This window comes from Amblyomma americanum, chromosome 11 (assembly GCF_052857255.1).
Source record: "Amblyomma americanum isolate KBUSLIRL-KWMA chromosome 11, ASM5285725v1, whole genome shotgun sequence".
In the NCBI taxonomy this organism is placed as follows: Eukaryota; Metazoa; Arthropoda; class Arachnida; order Ixodida; family Ixodidae; genus Amblyomma; species Amblyomma americanum.
Genome location: NC_135507.1, coordinates 109644092 through 109666675, shown reverse-complemented (window position 1 = coordinate 109666675; position 22584 = coordinate 109644092). Strand labels below are relative to the sequence as shown.

The following is a 22584-nucleotide window of genomic DNA, read 5'->3' as shown; positions in this document are numbered from 1 at the left end:
ATTCTCGAGTATCAAACGTATGATTCGTATTCGAAATGTCACATATTTGCACAGCCCTTGTATTTGCATAAGGGGCAGTTAGAAATTATATTAAAAAAAATCATTTTTAGTGCGCTAGCGCTAAGGATTGCAAGCTCAAAAAGACCCATTGTCTTTGTCAAGCCGGCTAGACACGCAGAAATAAATAAATAATGCACCGCGCCTTTGTTTCAACCAAGGGAACGGAGCAGCACAAAAACAAGCAATCACACAAGAAGGACAAGAAGGACAGTGACCTTACATATTGAGGAAGCAGCTCTTTATATCCTAAAAATCCCAGCGGTGCTGTGCAGCAAAGACCCCCCATTCACGCAGAGGTGAAGGGGGGTCTCCTGCGGCCATTGTCTATGCGCGAGGGACGACCGGCAGCACTGTACCTCCTTGGACCAGGATCCCTTGACAAGGTCCGGGTTGAGCACCTTGTGCCAGCGCTGCTGGCACTGGACGTCGCTGCGGTCGGGGAAGCACTGGGCAATGGCCGCCCAGTCATGGCTGCCCAGCGCCTGCACGCTGCGCTTGAGCCGCTCGTCCTCCTCCTTGTCCCAGCGGCCCTTGTTGAGCGGCTTGGCCAAGGACTTGGATGCCCTGGCCGGTGCCGTGGTATTGGCGCCGCCGGTGGCCGGCGACGCGTGGCTGGCCTCGTCGTGGGACGAGGAGGAACTGTCGCTGCTGCTGCTGCTCTCCTCGTCGTCCTCGTCGGAGGTACACGGCTCACGCTTCACCCTGTGACATACATGACAAACACCCCATGGTCTCTACAGACACTGTATGACAAACATCACGTGACGTCCAACTTCCACCCGCAATGTTGGCCTACGTAGCATGTTGGCCACCTCGTGAAGCAGAAGGGGGACGTCACGTGACGCCTGGAAGACATGAGAGGATGAGCAAACACGCTCGCCAAATGGAAACACAACTTAACAGAACATGCGGGCCCACTACTGAAAAATGTGCATGCTCATTGCAGTACTACTCATCACGAATATATTTAAGCCGTTCTGCCATTCATTTCATACGGGAACAAGGGAGAATGCCATCATGCCATCTCATTTAGTTGTTTTTCTTTTGTTGCGTTTGGTGAGTATGTTTTTTTTTTTTTTCAAGGCACCATGAAGTGATATTCAATGATGTTAGGAAAAGTGCACAAATCGATCGGTATTTCATCACTTGCCACACATTGAAAAAACGTAATCTTTGAATCAGACATGGTAGTAATTGAATTACTGTAATGAAATTACACTAATTAAATTACTTTTCTTGGTAAATTGAATGTAATTCATTTCTTTTCTGGGCTGATAATTTAGCAATGTAATGAATTTTTCTGGAGCAGTAATTTCACGCAGAAATAATTAATTACTAGCAAAATTACTTCTGCCATGCTCCTCCTTGTATCGGCCATGCTCTGGTCTCATGTTTGCAGGGTTGACGGTCTACAAAGCAAGAAAAACACACGGCCAGCAATAGCCAGCACTTCAGCGAAGAGGCGCACGCGGAGGAGAGGCGATGTTCGTGCCCGCAATGGCACCACCTTGGTGATGGGTCCACTTAATAGGGCTCCGATGCATCTTCCAGCACTGCGTATGGCAGGGCCACCGGGAGAGTTCCATGGCCATGACATGCTGTATTGCCCCTTCCTACAGATGCACTGCGAGTGCTTGAGTGAGTCATTTCCTCTAGACTGCTGAATACATATTGTCACGGCACCGCACTGACAAGTCTCAAATGACATCTAACAAACTTGGTTGTGAGTTCTAGAAAAAAATAGTTTCTATGGCCGGTTATGAATCCATATTTTTAACTCAAGGGTAATATGGACGACAGCAGCACCACGACATGCTATTTTTTTCCACCAACATACTTTCAGAACAAGTCAATTTAACACCAGAAATGGCAGCCTGTCTGCACCCTGGTGCATTTCCGAAATGATGAGCGTCACAGGCAGTCGATGCACTCCCGCTGTTTATGTGTACAACAAATTCTTCAGAATCAAGAGAGTGGGACCATACTGCGAATTGAATGATTGACTTCTGATTCGAGAGTGATGCAAGCAATTAAATTTTGCAATTAAGTTGACCTCATCTACATCAGTAAAGAGTTCAATGGACTAGGGCTACCTTTACTGAATGGGGGGCAAAATTTCCGGTGCCCATTTTGAAGCTCAGTGGCGGCGCAAACAAAGCAATATGAAAATATTGTAGGAACTATGACCAATGCGCAACTTTTTGTGTGTTGAAACTAAAATTAATTTAAAGGTAACTTTCATTACTTTTTGGGAAGTAATTGTAATGTAATGTCATTACTTTTTGGGAGCAGTAATTTGTAATGTAATTAAGTTACTTTTGAGAGATTTCTAGGAAAGTAATTAGTAATGTAATTAAATTGATTTTCAAAAGCAGTTTTGCCACATATACTTTGAATGTGCGCAGAATGCCCGCCAAAGCCTCGCTTATTCCGGGGGTGTACGGAAGAGCGGCCCGTTTCAGAGGCAGCAACACGAGAGCTTCAAGTGTTGGGCAGGATAACTGCTTTATGTATATGCCACAAAGGCAGCTGGGTAGTCGCTACATGCAGCTAAGGAACTGTCACTGCCTGAGCTTGAGCTTGAGACTGCCTGCTCCCTTTTGGTCGGCGTTTATTTTAAGTTTTTGTATGACTGTCCCCTACCAGACGAGACTTCGCCGGTTCGGTTACACTGCACATAAATACCCCTGAAAGCACAAGATTCAACAGCCATCGCCGTAGCTCAATTGGTAGAGCACCGGATAAGATATTCGGACGTCGTGGGTTCGATCCCATTGGCGGCTTGTGGTTGTTGTTCTCCTGCTTTTATTCATCTCCAATTGATACATACTACAAAAGTAAAAAGACAGCCCCTATGCTCCTTGGTTTCGGTGACTGTTGGCTTCTGTCATGTGTGGCATACTAAGGTTCGTTATATCCGAGGAGTATACACTTATAATGACGGCAGTTATAATGAACGCTCACTTATTACGAACGACGGTGGTGCTACCGTCTAAAATATGCATTAGGGTAATGCACTGCGTCTTGGATGCAACGAACAACTCGGTTAAAGTGAACAAGGTGGTGTCCCAAACTCAGCCCCGGTTTCGAAAACCTCGCACTTCCTCCGGCAGCAGTCAACGAAGAGCACCTCCCAATCCCACCACCTTCTTTGGAGAAAATGCTTCGATTCGAGAAAGAAGGAACGTAAACAGTACAGAATAAACTGCTTACCAGATGCACCCATCAAAATGTGTGAGTTGGAAGGCGACGCTTGCGCTGGTAATGATCACAGCAAGCTTCGCGTTATTGTCCTTCTGTACACAAGTGTAGACAACAGCGACCGACAGCGACAGTTTTGCCACCGGCAAGCCTCACAGGCCGAGATGCTTAACGAGCTACGCTCTCGTATGCTAGAGGCACAAGGCAAAAGCCTAGATAACAAGCGACTTTTGTTCATTCGACCAGTGTGCCAATGACTGTTCGCCGCGTGGTTTGTTCATTTTAAGCACTACATGGCAGTGCAGTTGCTACTTGTGTTCGACAACTGTGTGGAGCACTGCGGTGACAAAGCTTGTCTGCCACCGAGTGCAACACGAAAGATCAGTTACTCAACATGGGCTTATGCTGAGAGTGACTAAGAGACCAGATGGTGACGTCACGGTTAGGATCTCATATCTTTGCCGTCGTGAAAATGATTAAGGCCGCTTAGATGGAATTGACTGGAGTGCATACCGAATTGGTTCAGTGAGGCATAAGGTTTATGGACGCGGGAAAGACTGTGTACACAGTCGAACACCTGTGAGTTCAGATGAACTTTTAATTGTGACAATGTAGCATTCATGAACAGCTTGCAGGATATGAAGTCTTTTAGGATGACTTGGTTTGTGTGGATGATAATTCCGACGTCGCAGAGTCATTACAGTACGCGAAATATGAGCACTACTCGACTCCCAAGAATATCATGATGATTAAGAGGAGGCCGACCTATCACCAGCTGCCGTGAATGCTTTAAATGCGGTTAATTATATCGCATCCCCAAAGCAGCTTGTTAACAGCAAATGTCTCGGCAAGAAGCACATGACCGCACTCGCGAGTTTGAAAAGCACCGTGAGACCAACTGAAAAGGCAGATGCGCACAGGGGGAAATAAACGCCCCTTGTGTGTGACTTTGCGTGTGGAAGTCCACTTACTACGAACCTCGGATACAACGAACGTAATGTGCGTGACCGTCAGGTTCGTTATATCGTTATAAGTGGGCTCGACTTACTAAGTTCGTAACCCGATGGACAGGTTACCACTGACAGACGGCCGTCGCCATTTCCGCTTGTACAGACCCTTCTAATGCAAACGCATTAAAAGACACAGGACAAGCGCTACTGTTTGTGCACCACTCCACACCTTCCAGGCACAAACTACCGATATTCGCCACAGATTAGTGATGCTGAGCAAATTACAGCTTGCGGTTTGAGCACAGCATGAGAGCCAGTGTGAGAGCCAACCACTCGCGGATGTATTGACTTATTTAAACACGGTCACCCCACATTACGACGGACACCGGCTTTTCTTCATGATGAGGCTTGTAACACACTGAAAATTGAGAAATTCTGGGTGTGGCTAAGGAACTGCCTACCCTGCTAATGGAGGCTGTATTCTGTGGTGACAGCAGTTTCCAGAGCAAGTCGGCAAACAAAGCCAGCCCAGCCATTGCTCAGTGCTGTGGTTGCATTGCTTACATATAAAATGTAAATAAAGCACTTCTCACCCACATGGGCTCGATATTTAAACGCATTCTTTTGAATGACACGGTCGTGTTTCTGCTGTTGTGCCGAGCATGTTGTTGCCGGTTGGGTGGAGGCCTCGCCATATGCTTATTCCTTTTCTTGCAGGTTCACGTGGACGATCTATCTGCCACAGTGGAAGCTCCCACACCCAGTTTCTATCGTGTAGTGCTGGGAATCAGTTAGCGGGGTTGTGCAGAACATAGCGCTCTGGACTCCATCTCTCAGCAGTTCCACATCCTTGATGCAGGCAGCATGCTGGATCCTTCTCTCCTGTTCGTCCAGTACACTAACACATGACTTCGCCAGGGCCCTGAAGCGTGTTTATGTAAAAATTGTTTTTGTTTTTTAGAAAAAGGCGCAGTAATACTTTTAGCATAGCATGCCCTGCAACTGCGCACGCGCTAATTGGTCCTGATGTGGCATGTTTGCATGCTGTTGCCGGGGACGTGAAGCCCTTAGGCGCGCAGTGGCGGCTCGGGTAAGTGGTAGAGGAACTGTCTCCCTTCTGGGTGGACACCGTGACCGTGCAGAGGGAGATAACTAGAAGGATAAGAATGGGGTGGAGCGCATATGGCAGGTTCTCTCAGATCATGAGTGGCAGTTTACCAATCTCCCTCAAGAGAAAAGTGTACAACAGCTGTATCTTACCGGTACTCACCTACGGGGCAGAAACGTGGAGGCCAACGAAAACAGTTCAGCTTAAGTTAAGGACAACGCAGCGAGCTATGGAAAGAAAAATGATAGGTGTAATGTTAAGAGACCAGAAGCGGGCAGAGTGGGTGAGGGAACAAACACGGGTAAATGACATCCTCGTCGAAATCAAGAGGAAGAAATGGGCTTGGGCTGGGCATGTAATGCGAAGGCAAGATAACCGCTGGTCCTTAAAGGTAACTGAGTGGATACCAATGGAAAGTAAGCGTAGCAGGGGGCGGCAGTAGGTTAGGTGGGCGGATGAAATTAAGAAGTTTGCAGGCAAAGGGTGGATGCAGCTGGCAAAGGACAGGGTTAATTGGAGAGGCATGCAGTGGGTGCAGTAAGGCTGATGATGATGATGGTAAAGTACATCGTGCATGCACTGAAACGCGTGTACTCACTGTGCACCGACTCATCCTTCTGTATTGTGTGAACATAATGCAGGAATGATTGCACATGTATTGCGTGGATGATGCACGAAATGACGTATTGAAAATGCGCCTTTTGAGATAAACTGAACACCTCTGGTGCATCGACACACATATATATCGTAGGGAATGCTGTAACGTAGACATGTAGTAAATTTTGAGAAATATCTCTTTTAGACTGAAAGCAGCAGGAAGGATATATGAGTCAATAAAACCGTGAAAAATATTCTCTGTTCACCACGCATACTGGACCAGTGCTGGGGTTACCACTGTGGTCCAGCGGCGCAACCAATTTTAACATGCAACAACAGCAAAGAAAACGTGAACGAAAACGCAAGTAAAGTACGACGCGCGGCCGCGCGCAGCAGGCGGACAACGATACATCTGCCCACCTCCCCTAGCGGGCCCGATTTTGGACCAGTCCACGCGCGAAACAGATGCCATGCGAACACCCCCCACGCCCAACTCGTGCACCGTTCGCTGTGAACGTAACTGAAGGAGGAATTGGCGTGGCCGTGTGTAATTGGTGGCCGCACCCCCACCGTCACGCATTGGTGGCCGGCAGAATAGCAGGCGCAACATGCGGAGGAGCGACAGCGCCCACGACACGCTCTTTCGCGGTGACCAGACCGACCGCACGTTTGCACCGTAGGGCGAAACGCATTAAAGGTGCTGTGCGATGTCAGTGTACGTTAAAGAACCCAGGGTGGATTCCGGGATAAGCTATCGGCCACCCTGGGAATGCCGTGATGAGGGCGGAATCGTGGACGCTCCTTCATATCCGCGGTGTCCACCGAGACTTTCGTACAAAGAAGAAACGGACATGGCCGAGTGCGCAGCGACAGCGTTCCCACGCAATCCGACCCGAGTGGAGTCACGCTGGGCCGCCGCCACTCGGGCCAGGGAGGACGGCAATTAGAGCGAAAGCGTGACTAGGCTACGTGGGCGGTTTCGTGTCATCAAAACGTGTCCGCAAGCATTGTGGGGAACTAGAATGAGAGAACGTCTAAAAAGTGGTTATAATCTAAGGAGGATGAATGTGAGGATGCGGCGCAAAATGTTTGGTGACGATCGGATGAATAGTTAATTAATTAGTGCCAAAAATGTGCAAAAAGTGGCCGTGGCCAGGACAAAAGTGGCGCGAAATTTGAAACGCCGGAAGTTTTTTAGTGCCGGAAGTGCGGGCGGAGTCAACGCGCGGCGCCAAATTTGAAAGTTCGGAACGATGTGTGGTGGGAATCGGACGAATTGCACAAATTCTCAGGCAAATAGGGGCAATAGAGGCAAAGAGGAGCAAAAATAGAGGCGACGAATGCCGAGGAGGCGTCAATGGTTTGGAATTACTCCAGTGAAGGTTACCGCAGTGATCTCGAATTTTTCACCTTACACCGCTAAAGGTATATATCACGGGGCGGGGGAACAAGTTTTTTGTTTATTTTAAGAACAAGTGAAATGATAAACACAATAATTACAACACAAAGGGAAGAAAAACAAAATCACATTTCGAATGAGTTCCTGGAATTTTTTTTTATGTCGACTGTTTCTGTGACAGTAGCAAGCTATTCTACTCAATGATAGTGCAGCCGAGCCCACATACATAACGGCCGCAGTTATAACGAACGAGGACGGTGCTGCCTTCAAAACATGCATTATAACAGACACAACGGTGGCGCGACTGTTCGGTTAAGGAGGGCCCCGCACTAGATAAACTCGCGCTTCCATATAGATCCAAAATTGGCAGCATTGAAACTGTTGGCAACCGCCGGCCAAGGAAGCGCAGACCAGCTGTCCAAAAAAAGGAGAAGCGTGGTGGGCACTAGCCAAAACTATTGCGCTCGGTCAGTGATCAATAAACTGCAGCAATGTTAGAAGGCCCACGTGCGCTATTTCTCGGCCGGGCCCCAGGATGACACAGTCCTACATGGTGAGACGGAACATTTCGCAACACGTCGTTGATGCACAACTGGCCGAGCCATGAGCTGACGATGTACGCGATAACGAGCAGGCTGGCGTTGCGGAAGTAATGTTCCGGTAATCGTCAGCATTCCGTGGCCATGAGATGTGGTGCCTCCGAAGAGCAGCAGACATCTCTTTCTCCCGAGGAAAGGCCGGCAAACATTTCCGCCAACTGGGGTCGCCCCTGCTGCGAGACGAGTCCCGACGAGGCGCTCAAGAAAAAGCCAGAAGCGGCGGCAGGAAGCGGCCACAATGCGCCGGAAGCGATGGACCACTCAACGCAGCAGGTTTGCATATCTACAGATATGCACAGTCAGAGCAACGTACGGAGGCGGGCAGGCATAAACCGCTGGCGCAGCGCAGATACGCAGGATCTTGCACCGCAAGAAATTAACAAGATGTCACGCAACCCCACAAGTTATACGACGGTAGATGAGGCGCAGCCAAAACGAGAAGTAACCACTGGGAAGAAACAAGATAATTTATATCATGGGCGGATTGTTGTTGACACATGCTTTGGCTTCCCAAAGACAGCCACTTGCTGGCACAGCCAAGAAGTGGGAGGGTCATGTGTCCAGTTTCTGCACGACGGTGTTTCCATCTGGTTTCAGACTAGCGAAGTTCCGGGAGTACGGCGACGAAAGCTGACTGCGCCAAGCATGGAGGAAGGAATGAACAGAGGCAAGAAAGTATTTAGAGGGTGTTGACAGAGGAGACGCGGTTACGTCACATTTTTTGAAGCCGCTCCCCACCCTACTTGGCCGCCGTCTCGGCGCGCTTGCGCAGCAGACAAGCAGACGACGCCCAGCGTTATCATTGGCTGCGCCAAACACTCCCAGTAGTCCTTGCGAAAGCGCGTGACTACCGGCACACTCGTATAGCGTGGGCTTCTCCCGAGTTTTCCTTCCTCCGTGGCGCCAAGGAAGAAAAGAAGGCTACTGAGCCGCTGCCACAAACGATAGGCACCTTCAGAGCGGAGTGTGGAATTGGTATCACGTAGGCAGGTTGTGGTGACCATGGGCGGCCCACTTTGGTTGCTCAACTCCCGGGGATTTTTCGCTCACAACGCCGACGACGCGGGATTTCCTGCAGATAGGGAGTTTCATCGCGTTAGAAGGCGAATTTATATATAATAGGGGAGTGATTACTAATCGCTCATATATAATGCCAACGCTTGTCGGGCGAGTTGTTTTGTTTTTATGTTTGCAGGGAATTGCGCGAAAAACGAACGGAACACAAGAACAGCGTTATGTTCACCAGTCATGCTTGTAGCGAAATTGTTTACCATCTTCGCTGTTTTACCTCCTTTTTTTGCAGCGTTCTTTCTTAGGCTTTTATCCTCCTACCGTGACGTTTACCAGTCACGTTTGTAGCGACATTTTAGTCTCGAAATTGTCACCTTTCGTTTCGTTCGGTTTTTAGCATTTTTAATTTTTCAGCCGCGTTCTCTGTTGGCTTTTATTTTTCTGGCCATAAAGAAATTTGTCTAAAGAAGTTTGCAGGGATAAGGCGGCCGCAGGTGGCACAGGACGGGGCTAATCGGATAGGTATGGCTTTGTCCTGCAGTCAGGCTAACGGTGATGATGAATGGACATCGCGACGGCGCACTTATGGCGACCGCGTGCTAGACAGCTTTCTTGAAGACAGTACTTGGGAGTGTGCATGCACTGTGCCGTCTTGTTTCCAGTCGCAGGGCACTCGCAATCCCTGGTGCGCCATTGGAGACAGGTGAAACTCTCGCCCGTTTCACTGCTTACATTCCGCCCCCTGCAGCACTCGCCCAGTCCAGCGACGGACGCACGCGGTCCGACGATCCCCGCTGCAAGACTCACCCCGCAGTGGCGGTGGGCGTTCCCGCGGGCGGCCCCGACAGCGCGTCTGCTGTCCCCGCCACAGTCCTCCTCCTCTTCTCGCCACGCGTGTCTCGTGCCTTGTCCCGCCCATTTGGCCCTGCGGTGGTGGCCTCGGAAGCGACGGGCCAGGGTTTGGCGCACATCCAGACAGGAGAAAAAGTCATCCCTCACGAATTAAAACAGGAATTTCGGAAGCCGAATAACAAATTTTGAGTGATTCTGAGGAGATTGCAATGAAAATCGAGGAAACAAAGAGGTGAGGCTTAAAATAAATTAATTGAAGAGTGATAATCATAAATAAACGATTTCTGTGAGAAAACTAAAGATTTAACCAGGGTGCATGTTATTCTTCCGGTGCACATAACACACCTGTGAAGAAGCTCACACACCAGCTTCAGGGCATGCCGGTGGTTTGCACCGAAGGAGAGGAAAAGGACGGAGGACGGCGAGAGTACCGGTGTGGTTAGCCGGCCGTGCCATGAGTGGAGCAAAGCAACTCCTTGGCGGACACCTCAATCGCGCCGTGAAAGAAATCCACCAACAGGCGGCTTTCTTTTCCCTCCTTCGCCAGACAACGCGGCTTCGTTTCGGGGTGTGGCCTCAAATCGTGCTTTGCGTTTTTTTAAGCTCGTTGTCAGAAGGTAGTGCGTAACATGTCGGGGTCACAGCCATGCGGCAGAAAACTGTGCGTCGCCCAACGTAGAGCATGTTGTTGCTTTGCGCCCGAAATGCCCCCTCTCACCGCGCAATGTTTCGGTTTGTGGGTGGGCACAGCTGCCACCAACCACCGCGGGTTCGGGCGAGCCAAAGGCCCCGATCACCACACGCACCCACCCATCGCTCAACCGGGCAGCAAGGCTCCGCTGCGCGCATGAAGGGACCAGAGGAATGCGCGCAGGGGAATGTCTCGTGTTGCGGCAGTGCGCCTGGACAGGCTCGAGCAGGGCAGAGGACCCGTGCTGGCGACTATGCACTGGTCCGAAGGGCCGCTCCGCTCGGACGGCCGCCAAAAGGCGGAGCTGCGGCCGAATGGCAGCCACCCAGCCGCCAACGCAGGACGCCGCCAGCAGCCGCGCAAAGGCGGGATTCCCACAGGTTTTGTCATTCCACACCTAGGCCAGCAGGCGTGGCGAAGAGAAATCAACTTTACTAGGCCTGTCCATTTGTGCTTAGTCCGTTTAACCTTGTCACCAAAGTCCAAGCTTGCATCGGAAGACGCGGACAATAAAAGAGGCACACAGTGTGGCTACGAAAAAATTGGCACCCTTAGAGAGACACCAAGGAGAAACTAAAGTTGGGTTCTACCGATAAAATACCAGCTCCTGAACACAAAAAACCTGCTCTTTCTGAAAACAAACCTCTAGTAAGGTAGACGAGCAAGAACAGGTATCGCTGCCACAGGCCACTCTCACAAGTACAACCGTGATAATGAAACAGGAGAAAACACGTTACAGATCTCCGAGGCTGACAATCGCGCTTGAAGGTTACGTGTTTGATCGATTAGAGTATATAAGCTTTGTTTTTGAACCACCAGTGCACTTTTATTACACGAGGAAGACGGGAAAAAAGACAGCCTGAATGTTGCAAGTCAAAGGAAATTTGCAATTGGCGGCCAGCTGAGTTTCGGTATGTTCTGGGGTGCTTCGCGGCTATGCGTTCAGCGTACCGGCATGGTTTCGTTATGCGCCTCGATTTACAACGGCGGAGCAGCAGTGGACCTCCAAGAGCCGCTCAAAGTGTTCGCATCGTCAACGTACCAAGATGCTGGGCTGCTTAACCAGCCCTACGAGGACTATTATTGCAGAAATTAAATATGCCCGCAAGTAGCAGTCGCTATAAACATCAGTCGTAATGGTGGCTCGGCAGTGACAGCGACACTGCCGACTCCTCGGCGCTAGACTTTCTTGCATGGCCCACCGCCTCAACCCTCATAAGCATCACACGCTGTGTGGGGTTGAAGTCTCTGAATGCAGGCCGCAGTTCTTTTCGTGAAATTCATTGTCGGGATCGGGAACGCGATCCATCGTTACGTTGGTGCAAACGTAAACGAAGCGACGACGGCTGATAGAGGCCTTTACCGTCCGGCCGGCAGCAGTTTGCATTTCGGCTGCTGCTAGGCGGGAGCGCAGCGCTCGCCGCCGAAAACACGCAGTCCTCGTTTCCGCCGCTTTACGTCACTCTTGTCCTATCCCGTCATCAGAGTCCCGAGTCTGAATCGTAGAGAGTTTTTTAACTTCGAATATCTCAGCAATAAATGCACCTTTCGCTGCCGGACAAGCGGCAACAAAACCATAAAATAACGAGCTATTGGGTTTTACTAACAAGAAAAAATTGATAGCGTCCTCAGTGTCCCTTTAAAGGGGATCTCAATGAAGTTGCTATACAGGCAGAGCATTACTATCAGTTTAAAAATTAACATGCAAAAAAAAAACAAAGTAATGTTCAATAGCCTCAGAAGGGAACGTATACAGCAGTTTGCAATTGGTACGAGGTGCTGGAAGTGGTTAGGGAATACGTCTACTTAGGGCAGGTAGTGACAGCTCATCCGGATCATGAGGTGGAAATATCTAGAATAAGAATGGGGTGGAGCGCATATGGCAGGTACTCTCAGATCATGAATAGCAAGAGAAAAGTGCACAACACCTGTATCTTACCAGTACTCACCTACAGGGCAGAAAGAACGTGGAGGCTAACGAAAAGGGTTCATTAAGGACAGAGCAGCGGGCTTTTGAAAGAAAAATGACTGGTGTAACGTTAAGAGACCGTAAGCGCGCAGAGTGGGTGAGGATCCAAACACAGATTAATGACATCCTAGTCGAAATAAAGAGGAAGAAATGGGCTTAGGCAGGGCATGTAATGCGAAGGCAAGATAACTGCTGGTCCTTAAGGATAACGGAGTGAATTCCAAGGGAAGGGAAGCGTAGCAAGGGGCGGCAGAAGGTTAGGTGGGTGGATGAGACTAAGAAGTCTGCGGGAATAGGGTGGCTGCAGCTGGCACAGGACAGGGTTAACTGGAGAGATATGGGAGATACCTTTGTCCTGAGTGGGCGAAGTCAATCTGATGATAATGGTGATAGTGATGTTTGGAATGTTAAAGTACGGCGTTTTACGAATATTCTCCAGCAACAATTTTTTGAATGTGTTTGTTTGAAGCTGTGAGGACCCCCATACTGTCCACACGGGACGGAGAGGCACAGAGACACCGCTATAGACTCAGGAACCAGAGGTGGGCCCTCATTTGAACTTTTCCTCCCTCACCCTCACTTTTGAATGCATGGCCCTCCCTCAGCCTCATTTTGAAGGATTGCCTGGTCGGCAACTTCTGGTGATATTACTGAGTAATAAACGTACAAGACAAGTCGTCTAGGCACTGAAGCGGCTTATGTAATGCCTTTAAGGGAAAAATGAAATGAAACATGAAAAACGAAACCCGAGATGGGGTTAATGCACACTTCAACAAGTGACCATGCAACCATGCGTTTTTCCCCGCATTTGTTCGTCATCCTCCTTCGAAGTTGATATCCTTCCAGCTTTGAATCTCTTCACTCGGAAAACGTATCAACGAAGACGACCCCTCAGGCACTCGGAAAACGCATCGCTCCTCCAAGGCAAGCGCAGTATATAGCCGATGCGGTTAGGATTTGCTTGTTAAACTCTCATGCCGTTTCATCATGAAATTTCTCAGCGCAACATGTGCCGACCTTTTCAATACAGTCGAGCCTCGATATATCGAACCCTAGTATTTCAAATTATTCGCAACATCGAACACACACATTATTCACTAAAAATTCTATGTATATAGGAAAGTCGCGTAGTACGAAGACCTGCAATTTTATGAATCACAGGTCGTTCTATATTGTTATGAAGAAAAAGAATGAGGGCAGTGGCGTGGGACTGAGCGCGCGTGCTAGGCCCTGAGCCATTAAATCATATTTTCATTTGTCACCATGTCCACCTGTTCTTCTGGTTGCCACCTTGTATCATTTGGTGCGGGGTACGCATCGTCATCCTGGTTCCCGGAGCATCACCGCCTTCTGCTCGCCTTCGTCGGCGGCCGAGGGGACCCGGCTCAACCCCAGCTCGACCTGGCCAGAACCTACCAGCCGCTTACCCCCGTCCCGTCCCCCAGCCCCGACGACCAGGACCAGACGACGACCCGAACCAAGACGGCATCCCCGCCCAAGCTGTCCGGCGAGTCTTTAACTCTTGACCTTTGGCTGTGGACGACCGACCACTGGACCTGAAGCTCCGGGGGCAACCGTTTATCAGATAATCTCGATCGTTCATCTTGGTGGCAAGCCTACCATCGTCTTCTACCCTTTCTAGCCGTGCTCATCGTCACCTCACAATTCAGAATTTATGCAATCGATCGGGAGGATTGCTCGGATGACCGGGGCCATGTTACAAAGACGAAGAAGAGGGCAGTGGCGCGGGACGGAGCGCTCGCACTAGGCCCAGAGCCATTAAATCATATTTTCGTCTGTCATCATGTCGTCCCACCTCGTAACAATATACATATAGAATAGAACTTTATTTACATCACTGTACATGATGTAGGTACAATGATATGGAACGGCACGCAGCCCATGGCCACACTCCTAACGATGCGGCCTTGGACACACTGTGGCACCTCAGTAACGTTTGTTGCTGCAGGCTAGTTGGATACGCAGTAGGTAGGAGTGGTCTGTGAGATCCCCCTGAGTTGTGGAATGCCCCATACAGGACAAACAGGGCGATGCATTAATGACCGCCTTAAGGAGCACGGCAAAAATGTAGAAAATGGTGAAAAATACAATCCAACACACTGGAGTCAGAGGCTGAGGCGGATCCCATTTGGTGTGGCCTGCTTGAAAGTTCGTAGGCTTTCCTGGGCGCACCTCCGGACCACTTGGTGACACAACTGTGAATAAACGGGTGGAGCTAAAGAAAGTGTTGTCCTCTCCGCCCGTCACAACGTGTCGCCGGGTCAGCAAACAAGCAGGAACATCATCAGTGCAGAACAAACAACAACACTGCTGCATCAGCTACCCCCCCCCCAGTGAATGCATGAAGCTGAATAAGACGCTAAAACAGCGTCGGCCCAGCCAATTGTTCGGTAGTTCCGGATTCCGTAAATTTGCTTTCGCGACTTCGTCCGGGATAGCAAGCGCGAATCAATAAATCACAAAAGATTCAAAAAGCCTTCCGAACAAACACGCGGAATAGCCGAATGCTACTGGGTAGAGCCATAGGATAGAGCCCGTGTGCATGATGGTGGTCTAGCGCAGCGCGATGCGTAAAATATGCGAGTTTTTTTTGTAAACCCCGGTGATAAGTTAAGGGTGTGCAAATTATGCGAGGGCGCAAATTATGCGCGTAAATACGGTATATTCGCTTCTTCCCCATTCGTTGTCATTCCGGCTTTGAGGAAGGCTGGCTTCAGCACTGCAGTAAATTAAGACGATGAAGCAGCGATTATTTTTCCATGCCTCACGTGACACAAAAACACACTCTGACGTCAAAGCCATCGTTCGACTGTTGAAAGTGAAACCGAAACAGCATGAGAAAAAAAAATTCGATTATAAATTATTTAGCGGTCGTATGCGAATATCACATGGTGATTCATGCGGGATTTTTCTTCGAAGCTAAAATCGCGGTGCGACCGACACTGACGGCCGCGAACCAATTCGCGACAAAACTTTGCAACACATTGCAAGCGAGCCTGATCATGCACTCGAAGCAATGTCAATGGAAACGATACGAGTTTGGACCTTTCTTTCCAAGAGATTGAAAAACGCGTACCATCGCAATCGCGTACTCCTCCTCGCTCGATCGCTATATGTTCTCACAACGGTCTACGATTTCTGCCCCAAAATAACAAAAGGCTGCCCCCCCCCCCCCCCCCCCCCCCCGAAAGTCACGCTGACCCACGATTTCAGGACGACGACGCGATTCTTACCGCGAACTCTCGATCAGGCCAGGTTGCAGTACAGGCTGCTAACAAATGTCCGCAATTACAACCGGGATAATCACATTCTACAAATAGTTCAAACTACATGACCTCAGAAAAACCAGAGCAAAAAGAACAATGGACAAGAAACAAGGAGGCCAACACGGACAGAGCCGCTGAACTTTCAACTGAAAGTTGAAAGTTCAGCGCTTCTGTCTCTGTCGTCCTCCTAGCTTCTATCTTGTCCATTGTCATTTTTTTGCGCTGGTTCTTCTGAGATCATGGCTTACCAGTTAGCCCAACAAGTGTTGCTAAGATTACATACTTAAAATTTTAGTCAGTTATTCAAAATAGCACACTGCAGTATTTTTTTTTTCATTGCTGACAAAGAAACAGATAATTGGGTCATTCCACGCCAAACGTCTCAGACGTCGCGCTCGACCATCTCCAATTTGTTCAAGAAATTCATGGAAACTTATTCTAATGTGCGTAATGAAAGCCTGAAATATTTTTGCCGAAAAAAATTTATTCGTGAGGTGCGGGCAGTTTGAATATTTAGAAAAGACGAGAAACCAGGCACTGCTCAATATTTAATAACAAGATCAAATTTTTAGAAAACACTTCAAATTTTTTTATTGACACTTGCACAGATTCTGGCTTTCGATATAATTCGGAGCATGCAGCTTTACACGGCATTAGTATTTTTAAAAAGTCGAAGAAACATGAAAAATGTATCATTTTTGTCGTTTTTTGTTTTAAGTATCAACTTGCTCTCAGAAACAGCCGTTTTGTTCCTCTAGATGTCTATTACCTATAATAAACCTTACAGGCAATGAAACTGCATACATCAAAGCAAAAAAAATATACTAATAATGCAAAAAGTGCGTTTTAAGCCAAAAACACTCATTAATTTCTCCCTGAGGTGGTCCAAGTAAAAATACAAATGATAGTGGGTTTCGTAGAACTGCTTATTGCCTTTCATTTCTGAAACTGTTATCAAGGTAATTATTGTTTAAAGCGAGAAAAATCATTTTTGAAGTTGAGCTCCCGCGCCTCTTCACAACAGAGCACGACACTGTCGACACCCTAGCCACACTATCGGTATAGTTCTTGTTGTTAGTGAGGTTTGCCTGCAGGCAAGCATAGGAAGCCGAACAGGTATTCGTGGGAAAAGATTTTCTTAACACTGTCGGGGCGGCACATGCCCAAGTGAGCTAGTTGTTTGGCGTGGTTCTGTCGCAGTCAGTCATTCTTGTTGGCGCCTTGACAGACATAAGCACCGGCATATGAGCTTGTGAGATGCCAATCTGGAAATGACCAGAATGATCCGGTGTTGAAACAAACCGCGACACAACAGCACCACGTGACCGTCAGTGGCTCACGCCCGGTTGTTTTCGATGTGATGTCTTGGTTGTATTTGATTTATTCAGTGCAATTTCTGCATTAATACTGCAGAGACAACTGTAGACGTGCCACTATGCTGGCGAAGCACCTATGCGCGAGCGGGCCGCGTTCACCGCCAGCGCGTCTCACGTTACTCGCCGCAAGCCCGCACCGGTGCGCACTTCGCAACTTTCCGTGTGCTCCGAGGCGTGCGCTCTTATTCGGTATAAATAAAGCACGCCTGCCATACCAGCCGGTCATCCCTCCTCGTGGTCCATGCGAGACAGCACGCTGAATACCCTTGCTTTTCTTCTCTTGGCTGCCCCGCACCGTTCGAACTTCAAAGGCGAAAACGATCTCGTGTATTGCATACCATCCGCCAAATGTCACACGATATCTTCTTTAGGTTCAGCCCTAAGCATGCATGACAGCGAAGGACGGCAAAATGAAGCTGTTATCTTGCCATAAGTGTGGTGCCATTCCAGGTGCCGTGTTTTGCGGTGAAGAGGCAACTTGCGGTAAGAGACGACGCAACTTGCGGCGCAATAGCTCAACTTCAAAAAATCTTTGATCACTTTAAACAATTACCTCGATAAAAATTTCAGAAATGAAAGGCAATAAACAGTTCTACGTAACTTGCTATTTTTTGTATTTTTACTTGGACCACCTCAGGGTGAATTAACGAGTACGTGTTTCTGGCTCAAAACGCATTTTTTGGAACTTTAACAAATTGGAGATGGTCGAGGAGCACAACCTCTGGGACGTTTGGCGTGGAATGACCTAATTGCACTTGCAGCCTTTCCCAAGTATTTGCACAATAGTTGTCACTGTAATATGTAAACGGCCTCCTCCCTGGCCCCCTACTGACTGTTATTGCAAAAGACATGCTTACCTATTGAATGTATAGGGTGTGAAAATTGGTTTTGGGGGAAAGGTAAAGGTGCAGTATATGTAAATTGGTAAACTGGTTTTTTGAGGAAAGGAAATGGCACAGTATCTGTCTCGCATGGTGGCGGACACCTGAACCACCAGAAGGAATAAAGGAAGTGAAAGAAGGAAGACAGAGGTGCTGTAGTGGAGGTTGGTTGGTAACAACTTTTTTTATAGTCCTGCAGAGCTTTAGCCGGTGGGGCCTTGGGTCTCCTCCCATGTGGGGGCGTACTGGAAGGCCCAGAGTTGGCCACCGAGGCTGGGGCTGCGCAAGGCAGCGGCCCACCGCGGCGGGAGGGCTCCAGAGTTAGCGCCGTGCCGGTTTTTGCTACAGTCCCAGAGCATGTGAGTTAGAGTGGCTATATCAGTGTGGCAGATCTCTACCGATTAATTTCGGCCACCTGGGGATCTTTAACGCGCACCGACATCGCACAGCACACGGGCGCCTAACGTGGCCGCCGCAGTCGGGTTCGAACCCGGGAACTCCGGATCAGTGTGTGTGCCGGAATTGTGCATGCATTAAAATTAAGCATTTTAGCACACTGCTGTCAAACACAAATGCACATAACAATTTATGACGTTTCCAGCGAAATAGCACTGTGACGCTGTAAACAGACTTAGACGTGCATCACTCGGCTAAAGTGCACGGCTTTGTTCTGCACAGTGACAGCGGGCCATCAGGTTGTCCTTTAGCATTCTTTCCTGAGCTCATATTGCAGCTGCACAAGCCAGAACGTAGCGTTGGAAACAAGTATAGGAAGTTCTGCTGAATGCTGTGTCATTGTTGCCGTGTGCAAAACAAGCTGGAATATACTCTGCGCAACTGCAAAGCATTCTCAAATGTCGCTCTGAATGGAAAACAAAGTGGGTGCCTTTGTATGTATAAAAGTCTACACATGCCATTCTAATGCCACACATGACACCTAGAGGATTCTTTCGGACCCTTCTGCTTACCGTCGAAACGACATTTGGCAACGATATATGACTACCTTGGCGTAAAAATCTAAATCGAGACAATCCACAGTCGACGGTGTCTTGCTAGGGTTAAGAACAGCGGAATCGTTACACAGAATCGAAAATAGGGCAAGTTTATCCCTCATTCGTTCTGCTGTAGGCCAGAGGAAGCGGAGCGAATGTCACTATTTAAAGGCAATGAAAAATTGGAGAGGACACTTCGGCTCTGCCTTAAGGGCATGACGCGATAGCATAGTGGGTTAGGCTTTCCATTCGGAGCACTTTGACATCTTTGAACGCATTTTTATTTTTTTAATTGTTTCAATTAATTCACTGGTGAATTACACACTCTAGTAATTAGCATCATCAAGCATTGGATTCTCATTCTGAGCATTTTGACACTTTTGAACCACCCTTTTCAGAGTTTTTCATTTCTTTACTTAATCAATTGATTACAATGATTTCATTAACTCGTCATCGCCTATGCCACACACATCAATCACCAATCACAACCACAAATTACCATGATACGATTTTTTTACGCAGCCCCTGATTATTTCCGACACGCGGTGCCGACTAATACGACGCCGACAACTTTTCGGCCGAACGAGCTGTATACGCCGTCGCGTAATATGCCTAAAAACCCGACAACAATGACGAATTCTCTCCAAAGTGGGTGACGTGGGTGCCGCCATGTTGACAATGCTATTTTAAAGCGAAAGCTTCACCAGCCTAGCGGCACCAATTCAGCTCTCTGCACGAGTGACCTTGAACGGCGCAGATATTTTATTTATTTGTTTATTTATCATAGATACCTCAAGGGCCCTTGGGTGAGGGTTTTACATGAGGGAGGGGGCTTTACATGAGATATGACCTTGAAGCGGCCAAAAAAAAAATGCTGATGGCCCAGCTCTGTTACGCCAGGATATACGTAGAAAAACCGCAGAGACTTCTGCACGGGAAGAGTGCATTCACTAGATGCGCCTTTATTCAAGGTTAAAGCTTGAGCCGACGGTGGCGGAGCATCGAAACAGGCAATAAAGACCGAAAAAAAGACATTGTGGCGGAGTAGTAGCGTCTTCGCCTGAAACGCCAAAGGCCCCGGTTCGATTCCGAGCCTCGGCACAGTCCTTTTTATTCAGTGAGTGTGCGGGGGGTGGTTTCAGGGGCTCCCATAGATGCCGCCACCGAATACATTGGTCAGCGGATAAGCACAGGCTCTGTTAAGGCGCGTTTATACTCCGGCGTAACGCGTGCGCTGCACGGCGACGTCACGTCGCCCAAAGCGAGACCCTCTATACTCCAACTGCGCTTGACTGCCGACGAGTTCGGCGGCTTCGGTGCACTCTTACCGCACTGGCGGAGACTTGGAGCACGTCTCTATTTCGCGCCAAGTGCGCCAGCCGCCGCTGGCCTGACCAATTCGGCTCCGTGGCGAGGCGCGCACTGTGACGTCATGTGCCTCCTCGGAGCACCGCCACGGCGAAATCGCAAATTGGCGTCCAGTAAAACTTTCGCTTTAAAACAAGAAAATTGTGCTGCAGGTGGGAAGCGAACACAGGCATCTGGCATGCGAGACGGGGACACTTCCACCCCCCCACGACTGTTTTTTTTCTCGTCAATTCGACTCTTCGAAATGAATGAAGACGCATCTATATAGTGAATGTCTAAGAAACGTATCTTCGAGATATGTACTGAGACGTGCATGAATAATTATGAGCACGAAAATTACAGACATCTCAATTAGGCGCATAGCAATGTACATTTAAATTAAATTAAATTGGTTTTTGCGGAAAGGAAATGGCACAGTATCTCTCACACATTGGTGGACACCTGAACCGCCTGCCTAAGAGAAGGGATAAAGGAGGGATTGAGAGAAGAAAGGAAGAAAGAGGTGCCGTAGTGGAGGGCTGGAATAATTTTGACCACCTGGGGATCTTTAACCTGTGCGTTTCCCCTCTATCGAAACGCAGCCCCTGCGGTCGAGTTTCGGGAACTGTATGTATGTTTCCGGTGAATTTCCTTCATTGCATGGATGGAGGGATGGATGGAACGCAGGAAGGAAGGTAGGTGCGCCGCCTTTGAAACGGGGTGGTGGCAGTTGCCACCATGCTCGACTTTTTTCTTTTTTGTTTAACTGTGTTGTAAATGCATGGTGTGCAGTCGTAGCGCCTTCATTCGGTGCCCACTGAAACTCCAACATGCAATGTACGGCAATGGTCCAGCTGATGGCGCTTGTCTAGTGAATGCACAGAAACGTATCTGGGTCATTCCACGCCAAACGTTCCAGACGCTGCGCTCGACCATCTCCAATTTGTTCAAAAAAATTCATGGAATTTATCGTACTGTGCGTAATGAAAGCCTGAAATATTTTTGCCGAAAGAAATTTATTCGTGAGGTGAGGGCAGTTCAAATATTTATAATAGATGAGAAACCAAGCACTGCACATTAACTAATAAGACGTTCAAGTTTCTAGAAAACACTTCAAAATTTTTTTCACTGAAATTTGCACAGATTCTGACTTTCGATGTAATTCGGAGCATGCAGCTTTATACGGCATAAATATTTTAAAAATCGAAAAAAATGATGAAAATGTAACATTTTTGTCGTTTTTTGTTTTAAATATCAACTTGCTCTCGAAAATTCGGAAACAGCCATTTTGTTCCTCTAGATGTCTAGTACCTATAATAAATGTTACAGGTGATGAAACTGTGTACAAAGGAGTAAAAAAAATACTAAAGTTGAAAAAAGTGTGTTTCGAGCCAAAAGGACTCGTTAATTTCTCGAAGATACAAGGCACAGGAGTAGACAAGAGGAACAAAGAAGGTACACGGACAAGGCGCTTACTGCAACTGTAGTTTGTTGCACGAGCTCGCCTTTTATAGCAAGGTGCAAGGGAAGAAACAACCAAACGAAACACACGCATGACTGTGATGATAGCTGTGTCGCTATCAAATCATGTCAATCAGAAGTCGTGCCATCACCTTCAAACCCATAGTTTTGATGGCCAAGTCTCGTGCCTTGTAGCTGCTGAATACTAAGAACAATTGTTGTCCGCTGTGGCCTGTACTATGTTGGGAGTCCAATCAACGAGACAACAACAATAAGAAGACAGTTGTCCTTCCGTACATGCATGGTGTTAGCCACAATCTCAAGAAAATTGCAAGCATATCAGTGTGGAAGTTTTGTTTTCTGCACCTGTAAAGCTCAGTAGACTGTGCGCGAAGGTCAATTCTGAAGAGGTGTCACCTAAGCGCTGCCCCGCAAAACACCGTGAACCCTTTGTACCGTGTGAGGTAGGGGTTGTGTACAGTATTCCTTTGTCTTGCGGCAAGGAATATATTGGACACACTGGAAGATGTTTTAACGAAAGCCTGCTTGAGCATCATATCAACGTACAAAAAGTAGCCATGAAAGGCCACCTTGCTGCACACTGCAGGGGGTGCAGAAATTGTACTCCCAAGTTTTCCTATGCATGTGTCGTTAGTAAGTATAAAGAAAAGGACTCCAGAGAAACAGTTGAAGCTTTCCTAATCAAAACAGCAGGTGAGGTATGTGTGAGCACCCCTCTGTATCATTGACAAAAAAAGACCTTGTGTATTTGGCCGAGAGTGTGGTTTGATATCGACACAGCT

General features: G+C 48.2%; 1 protein-coding gene across 10 annotated transcripts in view; it reads right to left on the bottom strand.

Moving 5' to 3' along the window:
• Positions 1 to 22584, bottom strand: part of LOC144110486 (transcriptional activator Myb-like) — a 195247-nt gene that overhangs the window by 160181 nt on the left and 12482 nt on the right. For 7 of the 10 annotated variants that reach the window (XM_077643412.1, XM_077643414.1, XM_077643417.1 and 4 more), the window contains exons 1-2: positions 9733 to 9911; positions 417 to 762 (exon numbers count right to left, since the gene is read on the bottom strand). In XM_077643412.1, coding sequence (XP_077499538.1) covers positions 417 to 762; positions 9733 to 9896 — 510 coding nt within the window. In that variant the 5' untranslated portion in view covers positions 9897 to 9911. Of the gene's footprint in view, positions 1 to 416; positions 763 to 9732; positions 9912 to 22584 lie in introns of those variants that run through there. The other 3 variants (XM_077643419.1, XM_077643420.1, XM_077643422.1) reach the window with 1 other exon arrangement.